The sequence below is a fragment of the Carassius gibelio genome, chromosome A24 (assembly GCF_023724105.1).
Source record: "Carassius gibelio isolate Cgi1373 ecotype wild population from Czech Republic chromosome A24, carGib1.2-hapl.c, whole genome shotgun sequence".
NCBI lineage: Eukaryota > Metazoa > Chordata > Actinopteri > Cypriniformes > Cyprinidae > Carassius > Carassius gibelio.
In genome coordinates, this window is record NC_068394.1 from 5,053,126 (window position 1) to 5,071,698 (window position 18,573).

Below are 18,573 nucleotides of genomic sequence, written 5' to 3' on the forward strand. Positions count from 1 at the left end.
GAAAGACATTACTTCCTCAGAATAAAGAAAAAAGAGGATGTATTAAAACCTAAGGCACATGGACATGAATGTATTTGCATGTACAAGCACGCTCCCTTATATGCTTGTATCATAACCTTTGCCATCGATCCAGCCAATTACCACAACCTGGCCATAATTCATAAGCCTGGCAACTAACAGACAATTTTCCATAAAGTGAATTTAATTAATTGCTATTCTGTTGCTGTTTGTGCATCCTTGATGATGTATTTATCTATGAGCCGCTTAAATATTGCTAGGAATTATGTTCATATACTGGCAGTTCACTGTAATCCTCCTCGATCTCTTCTAATGAAGTTAAGCAGATTAGGGGAGATTTTTACAACGCTCGCTGTGAGCACCGGATTCTGTCATCTCAACACACTGCTCAATAAATCTATTCTTGGACCGTAGATCAGTGAGATGAAAGTGGATGAGAAATTAATTTAATACTCTTATTATTCTCTTAAATATACAGGACTTTAATATAGTCACTTTAGAAGCTACTTTATATTCAAAGAAGTTGTAGGCTGTCAAGAAACAAATGATGATGAACAACCTGCTTAGCTATTTTAGCGACGATGAGGTCACTGTGCTGGTTTAGAGATTCCCATTGCTGCATGGATAAATAAGTGCTAATGACTTAACTAGTCATCACAAAAGAAGCGGGTCTAAACTCTTTGTCTAAGTGCCACAGATGACTTAACTAATCATTGAAAACTAAACAGATCAACTAAACGCTGCCATTTGATCTGAAACGTTTGCACAAGTACCAAAGATGACTGAACTACTCACTTAGATCAACTAAATGCCAGTGTTATCTAAAGTTTTAATGGAAGTTGAATAACTAAACAGGTCATCACAAACTAAACCGGTAAACCGTATGACCCTATATAACCTAAAATTATGAAACCTAAATAGTCCCAAATTACTCAAACAGCCTTTGACTAGACTTTAGTCTTTGAGTTGACAATGCGTTATCACAAACTAAACTATTTAACTAAAATAGCGTAGTACCAAGCTTTTCAATTACATGAAGTAAACATCTCTTATAAATATAATAAAACTAAAGACTTTTTGGAGTTATGAAGGATGCAGTACTACTCTATAGGTACTCAAGATTAACAGGATATTGAGTGAAAACGAGCATTTACCCCCCTTTAATTAATTTACTTTGTTTACTAATTTATTTCATTTGTGCTACTTAAAGATTCATTTAGTTAACCTGTTTAGTTTATGATAACACATCCAATCAATTTGAAGACTGTAAACTAGGGTTGGGCCGATAGACGATGCCATCGTCGAACACCGATGGCTGATAGACATCACGATATTGCGCTGGAATCATGAATGCCAACCCCCCAGACCTCCTTTTGATTGCACGATTGCTTTTTGGTTTCTATCACTTTCGAGATTCGCAATCGCACATATTCTGTTTATACGACGGAGCAGCATTACTTACCACACATTTGACAAGATTATATGTTTGTCAGTGGTACTGGGGATCTGCAAATCATTCGCCATAATCAAATCATTCGCCTCAATTTGTCTACACTGGACACGGCAAAGCGACCATTGAAAATCTACTTCTGATTGTGATGTTTACTTCATAAATATTGAGTAATGTATGGAAAAACATGTTTCAGAGGTATTTTTGGAATCCAACTCTTTAACAGTGTAAAAAACTCAGTATGCATGAAATAGCATTCACCCCCCCTTTAAATAAATGCTACTATTTTATCTAATGTTTCTGTTTTAGTGCCATGAATGACCAAACTAGTCTTAAGAAACTTAACCGGTCAACCAATTGCCTCCATATGACTTAAAGTCTTTAAGCACTACAGAACTAAACAACACAAACCAAAGAGGTCAACTAAACCTTGCTACATGACCTACAGGCTGACTGATCCTGTTATCACAAACTAAACAGGTTAACTACATTTAAAGTGGCAGAAATGACTAAACATGAACCAATCGACAGAAAATGACCTACAGTCTTCATTCAAGTGCCACAAATAACAAATAGCGTGGCTTGAGTTATAGTATGTGTAAAAGTTACATAATTAGTTATAAGGGTTTGCACAGAAGTGTGAGCAATAATACTAGTGGTGCTGGCTTAATACAAAAAACAGAGACAAGCATGAACACTGCGACTGATATCGTGCTCCAGAGAGTCAAATTAAACATTGACAGGTTAGCCGAGCACAGTTTGCTCCGGGTCACCATATAGCTGATCTGGAGCCCAAACGGACGTCTTCTCCTCGCACAAATTAATACCTTCGAGAGGCCGACTGAACGGTGCCAATAAACTAATTTGTTCCCCAAATAATGAAGAATGACTCCCCACCCCAATCCCCCCCGACCACCACCACCAGTGCGTTGGTCCTCGGCACATCTGTGACTGTTGCCATGGTGACCAGGTCTTACCTCACCGCTTCCCGAAGTGCTCCACGCTCACTCAGAGTCGTGTGTTTGATGTCATCAAAATTGTTCTCTAGCTTCACGCAGCTCTGCGAAAGAAAAAGAGGGAGAGAAAGAAGTGAGATGATAGAGGAGGTGCAGTTATTTGTTTGGATGTTTGTGTGTGCGCGGTACATCTCATTGATTGGGGCTGTTACACAGGCTTTGAACATAATCCACTCAAACATGTCTCTGCGCTCTCATGCAGATTGTACTGCACCGTCAGGGTTGTACCGCGTGATTCATCAGATGTCACACGGCCAACTCCTGAGCTGGTACGAAATGTCGAAGCATTCTGGGGCTCGGACTGCCGTTGTCATGGCAATCGACCTTTCTCTAGACCCTGACCCCTGAAGAGAGGTGAGGAGTTTGAATGAAACCTGCTGGTACGGACAAGCAAGTAATTACAAGGATACACAATTTCCGCTCCTCTGTATTCCTGATTTAGACCACAGCATAAACTGATGCATGTCACACTATCAAACAGGCATGCAAATGTGAAAACATATCCTCCATCATGACTGTTTTTTTTTTTTTTTTCATTTTATTAAATGTATTTATTTACTTATATTTATTTATTTTTGCATGGTTTGATTTATTTTTATCAAGAATATTTGTTTTTATTCTGACCTGTAAAACATTTTGAGATGCATTTAATGACAGGCACTATTAAAATAACTGCATTATTATTATTAAAATATCCATTATTTATTTATTATATATAACATACTTTTAGTTATAAATATATAATAATAATAATAATAATAATAATAATAATAATAATAATAATAATAATAATAATAATAATAATAATAATAATAATGCACTAAGTTTTAACAGTACCTGCCATAAAATGCAGCTCAAAATGTTTCTAAAATGTCTATATATAAATAAATTTAAAAAAGTGAATTTTTTGTGGAGTAAACAATTGTGAAGTAAGCTGTCAACTGGATCACTCCATGTTTTCCTGTTTCATAATGAAAGTCACGTTGGAAAATCAGGCCCAAGTCATGCATGATGGCTGGGAAAACTTACAGCAACATGTAATGCAATTTCACATGCAAACTTGACTGTGAATATTTTTTATTTATTTATCCAGTTCTCAGGTGACAGTTGGTCCCCAATCAGAACTTGACAGCTCACATCAATCACAACCCTTGAAGTGTTTCCTCTCAGTGGAATGAATCCAGGGATTCTTCTGCATTTTAACCTTTATTAAAGGTATATAATGTGACGAAGCACCCAACAGAACGTTAGTGATGATTCAGAAGATGGTTATAAAACACTAAACTAAATTAGTCTTTGGTTCTGTTTTGTATATATATATATATATATATATATATATATATATATATATATACACACACACACACACAATTTGACAATAGATAGTTAGGCGAATGTGGTAAGAAGTTTATTCAACTAATAAATCACTTCACTGATGTTAACGGTGAAGTTCATATTTCTATGACAGCACTGAGTTCGTCAGCACTGCCTGCTCGAGTCTCATACAGTAGAGGCGGTGGCAAAGCCAGCATTTGGTAAGGCACATGGCGGGCACGAGGAGTTTGCAATCTAATAACAGAGCGTGCTCGCCCATTCTGACTGACATTCAATTTACATGATTACAGACAAAGTGCAAGTCAGAGATTTTTTTTTTAATTACATTTCCCTCCCTCATCTTTCCATGCTGCTCTCATCTAACTGAGTGGCATTAACAAATGTTTTATTTTATGTTGCTCAAACAATAAAAACACAATGATATGGAAATTGATAATTATTGCACTGTCTGAGCTTGTGGGTGACAAGGAAACATTGCATCGGGTCGCAGAGATATTTGGGAAATAATGTGCGTGGGCACCACATTCTCAGAGCGCTCTCTCTGCGAGCCAAAGTCTGTGATTTGAATAACTCAATAATCGCACACACAAATATAGTTACACACTGCAAAAATCAAACTTCAGCTCCTCTGACAGTGAAGAGGGACAAAAATAGCAATAATTCAAATATGACTATCAATTTAAAGAGGTGGAATACATTCTGCCTGAAGGTGAAGGTGACTAGCCTGTACATTAAATCACTAGAAGCCCATCAGACCAAAAGTTTGGACACACCTTCTCATTCAAAGAGTTTTCTTTATTTTCATGACTATGAAAATTGTAGAGTCACACTGAAGGCATCAAAACTATGAATTAACACATGTGTAATTATATATGGAATTATATACATAAGAAAAAAGTGTGAAACAACTGAAAATATGTAATATTGTAGGTTCTTCAAAGTAGCCACCTTCTGCTTTGATTACTGCTTTGCACACTCTTGGCTTTCTCTTGATGAGCTTCAAGAGGTAGTCACCTGAAATGGTCTTCAACAGTCTTGAAGGAGTTCCCCGAGAGATGCTTAGCACTTGTTGGCCCTTTTGCCTTCTGTCTGCGGTCCAGCTCACCCCTAAACCATCTGGATTGGGTTCAGGTCCGGTGACTGTGGAGGCCAGGTCATCTGGCGCAGCACCCCATCACTCTCCTTCTTGGTCAAATAGCCCTCGATGCCTTCAGTGTGACTCGACAATTTTCATAGTCATGAAAATAAAGAAAACTCTTTGAATGAGAAGGTGTGTCCAAACTTTTGGACTGTACTATATATATATATATATATATATATATATATATACACACACACACACACACACACACACATACATACATACAACTTGGTGGTATACCATTCAAAAGTGTGGGTTCCATATTTTTTAAAGAACTTACTATTATTAGAAATATTAAAAATGAGATATTTAAATGATCAAACGAGACATTTATAATGCTACAGAAGATTTCCATTAAAAAATGCTGTTCTTTTGAGCTTTCTATTCATCAAAGAATATAAAAACGTATCATGATTTCCACAAAAATATTAAGCACCACAACTGTTTCATGATTAACAATTAAAAATGTAAAAATTCTTGAGCACAAAATCAGCATACAATATATTAAAATAGAAAACTGTTATTTAAACTTTTAATAATATTTCACAATATTACTGCACCATTTTCTTTATATGTGTGTGTGCGTGTGTGTGTGTGTGTGTGTGTGTGTGTGTGTGTGTGTGTGCGAGAGATCAAAAAGGCTCATTACATTTAGTTTTACAACACGCTCCTCAAAATCTGGGATGGATATCTGTTATATTAAGGATCCCTATCAATAATAGCTTTGCGTCTTCCCCCTCTTCAGACAAAATCTCATTTAAAAAAAGCATGACAGAGCAGCCCGTCCCGAGTCTCAACTCCTTCAGATGATTCCAGTGCTGCTGGTGCCACACACACACACACAGTCAGCCGAGCAGGCAGGCATAAAAGCTCTTTGTGTTTTCCTTTACACATTAAGAAGCATGTAAAGGCCAAAAAAGGACTTATTAAGGGTTTCTATTAACATCAAACCCAAACATTGTAATCTCCTCCCCTTCGCCTGAATGGATTAGGCGGAGGATGTGGTGCTCTAATCCATGGAGTGGAGGAAAATGTGGAAAGTGGCATGGGGGGGGGGGGTATTCATGTTCCAGCAGATAAACCGCATTGATCACTGCATCCTTTCCTCACCTATAACTCACTAGTGCAGTGAAGTAGGGCCGATATCGTCTCAGGCGCTGGTGATCGATATCGGTGTTGATTTGTGGAGTGTAATTGTGCCAGGTAATTAGAAATGAGTGCTCACACACTTTAATTCACTTCTTAAGACTAAAGCCTGCTCTAAAGTAATTCTCTGACCAGGCCAGTGCATATCACTGGATGTTTGCCAGTGGGTATTAAAGTTAAGTTAACACGGTGTCCAAACAACGTAATGAAACTGAACATGAAACCGCTAAGTGACAATTCACAGCCAATCAGAACATATTTAATTTTCAATAGACCATTACAAGGACCAATGTAAGTGGCTGAGGGGTAATTACGACACACAGTAAAGGCCATAGGTCACCTCCTATTAAAAATGTATATCTAAATCTTTGCTTTAACATGTCAGCTGCTGTTACAGATGTAAAGATGACAGATGTAGCCTCTGTATTACAGCATTTTGGATCATTTCGTGTTGGTGCATGGACAATTTAAAGGAAAGATTTAATCTCTGTTGTCTTTTAGGATGTTTAATGGGTGATGGATGGATGGATGACATTAGACTTAAAATACATTGATATAATAAGATATGGATGGATGGATGATGAATAGATAGATATATTGGTACATAGAATCCATCGGACATCAGAATTCCTAAATATATTCCACTGGAATTTTTTTCTGTCTTTTTTTTTTTTTTTTTTTTTAAGTAGAAACATAATTACTTTAAAAGCTTCAAAGAACCCTAATATCACTACGAAAAAAAACTTTTAGCGCTCAAATTGTGGTAATTTGTCTGTAATTTATTCATCTAATGAGTGTGAGGTCAAGACTAGATTCAAGGAAGACGCAAGATGATTGTGCTATAAAGGAAAATCTATTTAAGATATTCAGTTTACACTCCATCTTTGGACCTCAGCAGTGACCCGGCATGGAACAGGAATTATGAAAGCCAATATGAATTATTTAACGAATTCCAGAAAGGATTCAAATTAAGTTTTTTTCATCTCCCTTCCTTCCCTTTCATCATGTCTCATTAAAGCAATTAGCTCTGATGCCTAATAAACTAGAAGCAGTCCCAACTATAAAGCCCCAGCCAATGACAGAGAGCAGAGCTTGATACTAGGAAGAAAGTCACAAGCCACATACACAGAGTCACACAGCAATCAGTGTGGTTACAGGGCCTTCCTATCATCCTGCGCCCTGTGTAGATGTTCAACGGGATGCTTCAGGGGACAGAAAGGTGATACATCCAATGGTCACATTTAATGAAGCACCACTATTCCAATTCTGGATTACTGATAAAACAAGAATTATTTTCATGCTATAGCTGGGAAAACATTAACTGAATTATATCAGAAATTGTTAAACCTACAATGAGGTCCCATTAATCAGTCCCTCCAGAAAAACGCATATTTTTTTTTGTGATTATTGTGGGCTAAAATCCTTGATTTTGCGGCACGTTTTCTTAAAAAATGCGATGGAATTTGCGGGATATTTTAGAAATTTTATGCGATGAAATAGCATGAACTTGCAAAAACTGCGGTTTGATGAAAAAGAGAAAAAAGGTGATTCCCCCAACACCTTTTTCTCACTCGACTAATACCTTAATGTAAAGAGTAATTTCTTATTACTTCCTATGATAAGCGAGCATACTAAATCACAGAATATTTAAGTTGCAATCTCTTAATGCAACGTAAATTATTTTGCATACTAATATAATTACAACTGTAAGTTTTTGGTACTGTTCTGTAACAAAAAAGTGCAATCTTACAACTGTTAATTTGCATCAACTTCTGAATGAAACTACAACAGTGTTAGTAGCCTAGTGAGAAGGGGGTGTTGGGGGAATCACCTTTTTTTTTCTCTATTTCATCAAACCGCAGTTTTCACAAGTTCTCGCAATATAATTTGGCTCCACGGTCATGTAACAAATCGGGAAACCGCTTCGCGCGTTCTTTTGCACTTATTTTTGTTGGCAAATAAGAATGATTTGCACGCTTCAAGTTTCACCCTGGTTTCACCGCGGGGTTTGCAGATGATGTTCACGTCACGTAATTACGTCACTTCATAAGGTTCCCATGGCAATAGGGGGAAAATGGCGCTTTACTTGTGTGAAGTAAACGCAACGTTTTTCAACTTTCTGCTAATATATATGTGAGTTTTTTGCAACGAAAATACAGGGATTATGAAATCATGCTAGCCCCGCATATTTTGCTTTCTGAAATTGGCAATTTATGCGGCAAAAGAGCGGCGTATTTGAAAAAATGCGACCCCGCATAAATATGCGGCTTTTGGCTGATTATGCATTAAATCAGGCGATCTCATAATCGCGTTTTTCTGGAGGGACTGATTAATTAACATTAGTAAATGCATTGCCTAAAGTTAAAACTAATATATATATATATATAATATATAATAATATATATATAATAACCAAAACATAAATAAAAAAAATAAAATAAAAAATTATATCATGCAATGTACATTTGGTCCATTTAATATCCTTGAATCAAAATACTCTACAAACTAGCAGTCATTTATAAATCATAAAATAAGGAATTCACTAAGACTAAACTGTGACATAAACCAAGGGCAAATAAACAATGCAGGCAATGTGCAGTCAACTTGCCCTCAAGCTGATTTGTCAGCATTTTACCAACAATCAGACACACATAACCTCTAAAAAATACTAGTATTTTCACACTAAATAACATATTAATGCACCTACTGAGACACTTGAAAAGCCATTTTTTGTGCCCATTGCTTTCTACTTTCCACCCTCTCTCCTTGTCTTGCCTAAAAACCGGTGGGAAAGAAACATTGGCTTTTGCTTCTGGCAGATATACCTGCCCTTCACAGGACCTGGGATCATAATGCAATCTGGAGACTCATTAAATTGGATTAGACTGTGCAGACAGATTATTAAAAGAAAACCATCAGTAAACAGCGGCGTTATCTGCAAAAAACAAGGGCACTCCAAGAGTGTTTCCACTTCTATCTCTGCAGCCGTTGCAAAACTGTGACTTGTTTTTTGTTAGGTAGATTATCTCCAGCCTCAACCTGTGCTATTGAAGCAGAAAGACAAATATTGGTAAGGCACCGGTCAGCTAATAGTGTCGACTCGAAACGCGTTCTCATACGAGATGACGCCTGCAGGGAAGTGTAGCCAAATCTCCTCACCGACAGTGTGCTACAGGTGCCCTGAGGGGGGCGGAAGGAAATGTGCAGGCACCTGAGCCCTGACGGACCGAGATAACGGCTTACTACTTGCCCCCATATTTTCTGGAGAACTCATTTGGAAACTATAGACACCCAGCACTCATGGATTCCCTGTAAAAACTCGGTTTATAGCCCCTCTAGCATTCCAGCACAATACTGTAGGACAATTATGATGCCGCCTTCCGAAGCCCTACAAAAGTTATTTTAAGGATCACTAAAACGTTCATTGCTTTTTCTTTACAGAGAGGATAAATCTGTGGCAGATGATCCATACGGAAAATCAAGAGCGCCTTCACAGACTCAGCATTCTCTCAGCCTCTGACATTTATTGTTGAATTGACAGTGAGAAATGCATCGCATGAGAACACAGGCATGCAAGAATGCAGATGCATTAATATTGATTTTGCAGCGAATCCTGATATGACAGCACAAACTTCCATTGCCGTAAACGTCAAGAGACATGTCTTGAAAAAATTACATACACAACAAGTTAAAAGTCTGAAATAATAAAGATTTTTCATACTTTTGTGGAAACCATGATGTACTACTAATCAAAAGTTTGGGGTAAGTTTGGGAACACTCCACTATTTTTGAAAATAGGCTAATTTTCCAACTCCCCAAGAGTTATAAAGTTGAGTTTTACCATTTTCGAATCCATTCAGCCGATCTCGAGGTCTGGCGGTAGCACTTTAGCTGTAGCTTAGCACAGATCATTGAATCTGATTAGACCATCAGCATTTCACTCAAAAAATGACCAAGGAGTTTCAATATGTTTCCTATTTAAAATTTGACTCTTCTCTAGTTACACTGTGTACTAAGAATGACAGAAAAGTCGGCCTAGAAAATCTAAACTTTTAATTTTCCGTCGGTCCGTCATCATTTCCGTCGCTTTAAATTTTTCGACAGACCCCAAGGTTGGCTAAATGGATTTGAAAATGGTAAACTCAACTCTAGGGGGGATGGCAAATGAGTTTTCCTTTAATTAGGAAGAAAGGAAGGAAGAAACTTAGAAATTTAAACTTTCTATTAAAATAATTCAGAAAAAATTGTATCATATCTCTACAAAAAAAAAAAAAACACTAAGAAATATAATAATTCAGATTTGCCATCATATGAATAAATATGACAAAATGACATATTTAAATTATAATTTTTTAAAAATGTAATTTTTTTACAAAATAAATAAGACCAAATATTAAGACAAAACTAATATAATAATAATAATAATAATAATAATAATAAATAAAAAAACAAAATTAAAATCAGATAATTTTAGCAATTTTTTATTTATATTTCATAATTTTTTCTATATATAAAAAAAGGATTCCTTGATTAAAAGGGGTTCAAAAGAACTGAATTTAAAGTAGAAAAAAAAACACTAAAAAATATAATAATTCAGATTTGCCATCATATGAATAAATTACATAAAAAATGACATATTTTAATTATAATTTTTACAACATTACTGTGTTTGCTGTATTTGTTTGAATAATACAGCCTTGGTGACCATAAGGGACTTCTTTCAAAAGCTCCTAATTATCCCAAACTTATTGCTGCTAGGGTAGAAGTCGTGGCCTAGTGGTTAGAGAGTTTGACTCCTAACCCGAAGGTTGTGGGTTTGAGTCTCGGGCTTAGGTGCCCTTGAGCAAGGCACTGAACCCCAAACTGCTCCCTGGGTGCCGCAGCATAAATGGCTGCCCGCTGAGTGTTTGTTCACTGCTCTGTGTGTGTGCACTTTGGATGGGATAAATGCAGAGCACGAATTCTGAGTATGGGTTACCATGCTTGGCTGTATGTCACGTCACTTTTCACTTTATTTGCACAAGCATAGCACGGCAATAGATACACATCCATACTCCTGATGCAGTAAACTCACATGCCATATGTTCAATCTATAGCACAGAGTCTCTATGAATTAAATCAGGCCTGCGATCCATCCCCCTTGATTAGAATGATGAATTAAGCAGCTGTACTTAGCAACATTGCTGTCAGCGGGGAGAAGATAATCTCTCCTACAAAACACCTCCATCTTGTGTCTTCACATCAAACAAGCAGGAGGCCCTTTAAAAGGACAGACGAGGCATAGCGGCCACCTGCCAAAAATCACAAACCCTCCCGTCGCACACTGGTCTGGGGAGATATTGGTGAGACTTTGATGGCATGTGCCTGGAATCGTAAGATAATTACTGTCTGAGTGTCTGTGCTAGCGAGTGTAGCTCACCAACACGTTCTTGTCTTATGATGAAATACCTGCTCACAGGAACTCAACAGAACTGCATGTGTGAGCCTGTGTTTAACTGCTATGTTCATTTTAGTACTTCTATTTTTTGATATACACACACATACAAGGCGAATAAGAACACACGCAAGATTACAAGATGTGTAGATGTGCATTCTTGTGTCGCTGTTGCAGTAACAAACCTCAAAAGTGCTCAAGGGGACAATAACGTTGCCTTTAAATTGAGTTTTTTGTAGCAAGAAGTGTTTCAGGCCTTATACCCAAGCAGAAAATGCTTTGGGTGTTAAATATCTTCGATGTTAATCTAGTTAGTTCTTACCAGCTGCAATCACAAAAAGCAACAAGCGAGTATTGATTTCTGTCGTGCACAGCAAAATCTAAAGAAGCCTTTTTCCGCCTCTTTTTTATCAAAAATTATCAAAATTCTGACTTTAGCATTTTATATTAATTTTATAAATAATAATAATACACTTATAAGGATTAATTGTTTGTTAATAAGAAAATAATTGTATTATAATTATAATATAATTATTATAACTTTTACCCTTTTTAAAACTTTTAAGGAGGAAACAAGCTTTTAAAAAACTTTTTAGCATAAAAATGGTTTTAATGAGTTTATGTGTCATTTGCTGCAAATTTTATTATTTAAATTGATTTAAATTAAAAGTTAAAGGGTTGCTGTTAATAACTGATAAACACATTTTTCACAGTTTGTGTCTATTAAATGTTATAAATAATTGATTTCAAATCTAAAATGACAATGCAATGCTAAACAACTATAAATAATCATTTGATACTCAGAAATAGCAAAAATGTTGCTGCTAAAGGCATTGCTGTTGTTCATGACAATACATGCACTGGCAGTACTTGCCCTTTTCACTCAAATTGTTGCTGATAATAGAATTTTAATACATAATAGATCTTATCTAATTAAATAATATAATATAATATAATATAATATAATATAATATAATATAATATAATATAATATAATATAATATAATATAATATAAAATAATATAATATAATAAAGAAAGAGTTTTCACTATCTGAAGGTCTTGTGTGTGTCAGTTTAAGATCATGCATGTGGACAGTTCAGCTCGAGTTTTTGTGGCTGTGATGTCGAACACAGCTGCTGATTTCTCAACAAGGCCAAATGAAAGGTTAAAAAGCAGCTACTGAAAAAAAAAAAGCTAAACAGATGGGTCCAGGGGAAGGAAACAGGCCACATAAATCTGGAAACAACACTAAGTTCCTCTTCTCTCCGACTGATTGGTCAGTGAGAGCCCTATTGAGGGGCAGGTGAAAAGATAAGGGTTGAGGGTGATGGAGGAGACGCACCTCACAGCCTTTCTCTGGGTTTCTTTTCCAGTGTTTTTTCTCCATTTTCTTCGTCGCAGTAGAGAGGAGTGCAGCGTGAGTCTGGACCCGAGGGTTCAAGGCCAGTATACTCTGAAAAGACAGAGAGAGAGAGAGAGAGAGAGAGAGAGAAAAGAAATTCAAAGTGAGTTAAGGTAGTTTCAAATCATGCATAACTCGCAATACACAGTGGCTTTTCTGTGTGTGTGTGTGTGTGTGTGAGTGAGTGAGATTGAGCGCTCCCACTCACATTCTTGTTCTTGAACAAATGTGATTCTCGGCAAGGACATTTCCAGCGCTCGGGGAAAATGGCACGCTTTGAGTTTCACAGCTGAACAATTAAGAGAGTACCGAGGACCAATCAAAAGCATGCCAACAGGCTGTCTTTAAAGAATCAAGAGTGTGTTTAGCAGATGCTTGTCATTCCTAAACTAACGTGCTGCAGCATCGTTTCACACTGGAGAGATGCAGACGGCTGACCTTCAAACTCATTCACTTTCAAAAAACGCAGCTCTTCTGCTAAAACGCGCACAAGCATTCAGACAACGTCAGCTTCCCACACAACCAGGTATGTAACATCACAAACAGATTTAAGAGAATTTTAAGAAGGTTATCAGTGGTGACTCCAAGGCAGAATCACTATTGCAATTAGAATTAGTGATCTGAAAAACCTTTAACCCTCAGAATCTAACTTCTATGCATGATGTATTTATGTTGTACTCCTATACAGTACGTGTACAGTAAGCTGAGTGTGTCTCTGTGCCCCCTCTCATCCTGACAACAAACACACAGGCTCACACCTCTCCATTACAATCAGGATTGACCCACTCCGTACCAGAGACCGATCCGTAATCGCGTCCCATCTCGGTTCAACACGTTCATTCAGATGCCTGGATGAAAACACAGTCTGTGTGATTTTTGATTGAAAGAGCAGACTCTGAAGCCTTTGTGAAAGAGATAACAGGCAATCTCACAATGTTTGAATTATACACATTTATAATGCACCAAGCTACTAGGCATTATAAACAGTCTACAAGTAGGCTAATGAAATAAATTAAAAAAAAAAAGAATTTAAACAGCGCATATTTTCTGTTTACAGAAAAATATAATTTAATTTAATAATAATATTTAATTATTAAAATATACAATACAATTTATAAGTATCAAATATAATCTACACTAGATTTAAAGCTGCAGTCGGTAACTTTTGACGCTCTAACGGTTAATAAACAGAACTGCTTGCGTCTTGCGGAAGAACATCGTAGCCGGAACTACAGTATTGTTCAAAATAATAGCAGTACAATGTGACTAACCAGAATAATCAAGGTTTTTCGTATATTTTTTTATTGCTACGTGGCAAACAAGTTACCAGTAGGTTCAGTAGATTCTCAGAAAACAAATGAGACCCAGCATTCATGATATGCACGCTCTTAAGGCTGTGCAATTGGGCAATTAGTTGAATTAGTTGAAAGGGATGTGTTCAAAAAAATAGCAGTGTGGCATTCAATCACTGAGGTCATCAATTTTGTGAAGAAACAGGTGTGAATCAGGTAGCCCCTATTTAAGGATGAAGCCAACACTTGTTGAACATGCATTTGAAAGCTGAGGAAAATGGGTCATTCAAGACATTGTTCAGAAGAACAGCGTACTTTGATTAAAAAGTTGATTAGAGAGGGGAAAACCTATAAAGAGGTGCAAAAAATGATAGGCTGTTCAGCTAAAATGATCTCCAATGCCTTAAAATGGAGAGCAAAACCAGAGAGACGTGGAAGAAAACGGAAGACAACCATCAAAATGGATAGAAGAATAACCAGAATGGCAAAGGCTCAGCCAATGATCACCTCCAGGATGATCAAAGACAGTCTGGAGTTACCTGTAAGTATTGTGACAGTTAGAAGACGTCTGTGTGAAGCTAATCTATTTTCAAGAATCCCCCGCAAAGTCCCTCTGTTTAAAAAAAAGGCATGTGCAGAAGAGTTTACAATTTGCCAAAGAACACATCAACTGGCCTAAAGAGAAATGGAGGAACATTTTGTGGACTGATGAGAGTAAAATTGTTCTTTTTGGGTCCAAGGGCCACAGGCAGTTTGTGAGACGACCCCCAAACTCTGAATTCAAGCCACAGTACACAGTGAAGACAGTGAAGCATGGAGGTGCAAGCATCATGATATGGGCATGTTTCTCCTACTATGGTGTTGGGCCTATTTATCGCATACCAGGGATCATGGATCAGTTTGCATATGTTAAAATACTTGAAGAGGTCATGTTGCCCTATGCTGAAGAGGACATGCCCTTGAAATGGTTGTTTCAACAAGACAATGACCCAAAACACACTACTAAACGGGCAAAGTCTTGGTTCCAAACCAACAAAATTAATGTTATGGAGTGGCCAGCCCAATCTCCAGACCTTAATCCAATTGAGAACTTGTGGGGTGATATCAAAAATGCTGTTTCTGAAGCAAAACCAAGAAATGTGAATGAATTGTGGAATGTTGTTAAAGAATCATGGAGTGGAATAACAGCTGAGAGGTGCCACAAGTTGGTTGACTCCATGCCACACAGATGTCAAGCAGTTTTAAAAAACTGTGGTCATACAACTAAATATTAGTTTAGTGATTCACAGGATTGCTAAATCCCAGAAAAAAAAAAAAAAAAATGTTTGTACAAAATAGTTTTGAGTTTGTACAGTCAAAGGTAGACACTGCTATTTTTTTGAACACACCCCTTTCAACTAATTGCCCAATTGCACAGCCTTAAGAGCGTGCATATCATGAATGCTGGGTCTTGTTTGTTTTCTGACAATCTACTGAACCTACTGGTAACTTGTTTGCCACGTAGCAATAAAAAATATACTAAAAACCTTGATTATTCTGGTTAGTCACATTGTACTGCTATTATTTTGAACAATACTGTACTTCTCTCTGTTTATGTCTATGAAGAATCACAAAGGTACTGGGTTACTCCGCCGCAGTACCCCTGAAGCAATCTAAAATAGTCTGAATAGTCCGCAGCTCTGATTGGTTGTTTCTCTTACCGCTCCTGGTAAGAAACAACCAATCAGAGCTGCGGTTCGTAACTTTTTTTGTGTTCAAAGTATACAAAATGTAAATAATAAGCGAGTAAACCATGAATCCCTTTTCCAAACCGTGTTTTAGCTTGTCCTGAATCACTAGGGAACACCTATAATAAGTGTTTATATTCGGACTATTTTAGATTGCTTCGGGGGTACCGCGGCGGAGTAACCCAGTACCTTTGTGATTCTTCATAGACATAAACAGAGAGAAGTAGATCCGGCTACGATGTTCTTCCGCAAGACACAAGCAGTTCTGTTTATGAACCGCTAGAGCATCAAAAGTTACCGACTGCAGCTTTAAGATACGTTAAAAAGAATACATTTTATTTTATATTTATTTATTTAAAGGTCTTAAATGTATTTAAACGAAAATAAAGGTGACTCATTATCATGAACTGTTTTCTATTTTTATTTATATTAAAATGTAATTTATTCCTGTAATGTCACAGCTAAATCTCCGGTATCATTACTCCGGTCTTCAGTGTCACATGATCGTTTGCTTTGATTCTTTTTATAGTTTTATGACCCCATTGATGATGACATTTCCATAAACGCTTGCCTGTTTAATTGTTTTGAAGGCACCACAAAGCAACATTCTCTTTTTCAAGTTCCTCGGTCACTTTGAGTTATCTTTCTCTCTTTTTTTCCGCCTTTCTCAACAACATCGGCGACCAGCCTCAATTAGCGCCCCGCAGGCAATGTGACAACGACAAATGAAGCTTCGTCTTTTAATATTCTCACAGTAGGCAAGATGAAAGTCTATTTCGTACGGAGGTATGAGATGTTAAAAGGGACCGCAGACATTGTGTATCCCGCCTCTCTCCTGTGGCGCTCGACTCTACCGTCTCTACAAACGTCCCGCTCTTCCTAAAGCCAGACATCAGCCTATTAATATTTTAATTTCACACCTAATAAAATGTAGTTAAAGCATAGAGTGTGTGATACAGGCCGAAACAATAAAAAATCCACCTCTTCAGGTTTTATAGTGTGTTACGGACATCATTACTTAGCCGTTTTCATATAGTGTGCAAAAGGAAAGCTAATATGTTCTTTGGGGCCAAGCCTGTAGGTAAACCGGGAGCTAATAACAAGGTTGTTCGTCAGAGTAAAAATCCTAATGGGATTCGGGGACTGTAATTAGCCCGGGGCAGAAGCGACGCAAAAACAACTAACCTCCACATATCTAACTACTCTGGTTTGTCCTCCATGTTTGTCCTGTGGTGCATTCACCAGGTTAAGAAGCAGGGCTTACTAAAAGGCCTGGAATAGAAACACGGCGTTTGTTTGAGGTGGCCTGAAAGATTAGATATGTCCAAACACAATTAGCAGCTGCTGTCCAATGGGAGGACAGGAAACAGGAAAGTCTATGGTTGATTCATTAAAAAACGTTCTCTGCACAAAATAACTCTTGTGATCAAAAACAAACGACTATTAGATGCGTTTAAACTGAAATCAGAAAAGTATATTTAGGAACATCTACAAAATAGATGTATGTAATTAATTATGGCTATTATGCTATTTCCTGTAATAATTGACAAGATAGGCAAAATTGACTTTTTAGTAAGTCAATTTTAAAAAAAAAATTGTTTTATGTTTTTGTATTTTTTTATTTGTTTTATCCTAAATTATTTTTAAAATAAAACAATATGACAAGACAAAAAAAAATAAAAATAATAATAAATAAGACCCAGTAAGTTAATTTACAGCCTATTATGATAATGTTGTAAATAAGAATCTGAAAAGAAAGAAGCTTTAAATAAATATTTTAAAGTGGGTGAATGAATCCCACCACCCCTGTGACAGATTTAAGTTTCACTTTCCTTAATCCGTGACCGACAGAGGAGCATCTAGGCAGCAGGGATTTCAAACTTTAACAGGACTCAAATTGAAACAGGCAGCATGAAAGACTGGATTTTTTTGATCAGGTAAGGAAGGTGATTTCAGAACATTTCAGATGGTTTTTACATACCGTGTATTATTTATCTCGAATAAGATGCATTTGTATGGTGCAGGCCTATGTATGGTGATTCTCTCTTTAGCGCACAGCGCGAGCAGGATAAACAACAATGTATAATATGAATGACCATGACTGGGACTGGCACATTATAATGAAAACGCTATTGTTATAAAATGCTGTGAATTTTAGTTGCCGTGTTTCTGCACGTTGTTGCGTAAAGAACACGTTCACAAAAATAGTTCATTCAGAATCGCACAGACAAGTTCATGTGCATTTCGGTGCATTTTGTGCAGAAGTCATAATATTAACGTTATGTTGTATAAATAACCAAGTGTATTTTATATGATATAAAGGAGTTAAATCCCACTGATTAAAAACCTGCTATCATATGCTTATATATATATAACATTTACATTTTCTAAAATTTGATCAGAAACATTAAGCTAAAGTATAAAAAAGCTATTTTGCGACTACTTCTCTGTTGCCAGCTTGATATTGACCCTCTCTCTCCTCAAGTAGAAAATGTACAAGAGAAACAGATGTACATTGGGACTAGGCTAAATCAAATGCTAATGATGCCTGATAGATGTTTTCTCTGCCTCTACTACAGAATGTTTAGATCGAGAAAAGGAAGAAGCTAC

The 18,573-nt window shown here is 36.8% G+C and overlaps 1 protein-coding gene across 4 annotated transcripts in view; it reads right to left on the reverse strand.

Annotated features, from left to right (window-relative positions):
- The window catches only part of LOC127946544 (dihydropyrimidine dehydrogenase [NADP(+)]), a 156,843-nt gene that overhangs the window by 124,314 nt on the left and 13,956 nt on the right, over positions 1–18,573 (reverse strand). For 3 of the 4 annotated variants that reach the window (XR_008151117.1, XM_052543194.1, XM_052543196.1), the window contains exons 2-3: positions 12,885–12,995; positions 2,446–2,528 (exon numbers count right to left, since the gene is read on the reverse strand). Coding sequence is in view for 2 of the 4 variants with exons in the window: in XM_052543194.1 (XP_052399154.1) it covers positions 2,446–2,528; positions 12,885–12,995 (194 nt within the window). In the remaining 2 variants the exon portion in view is untranslated. Of the gene's footprint in view, positions 1–2,445; positions 2,529–12,884; positions 12,996–18,573 lie in introns of those variants that run through there. The other variant, XM_052543195.1, reaches the window with a different exon arrangement.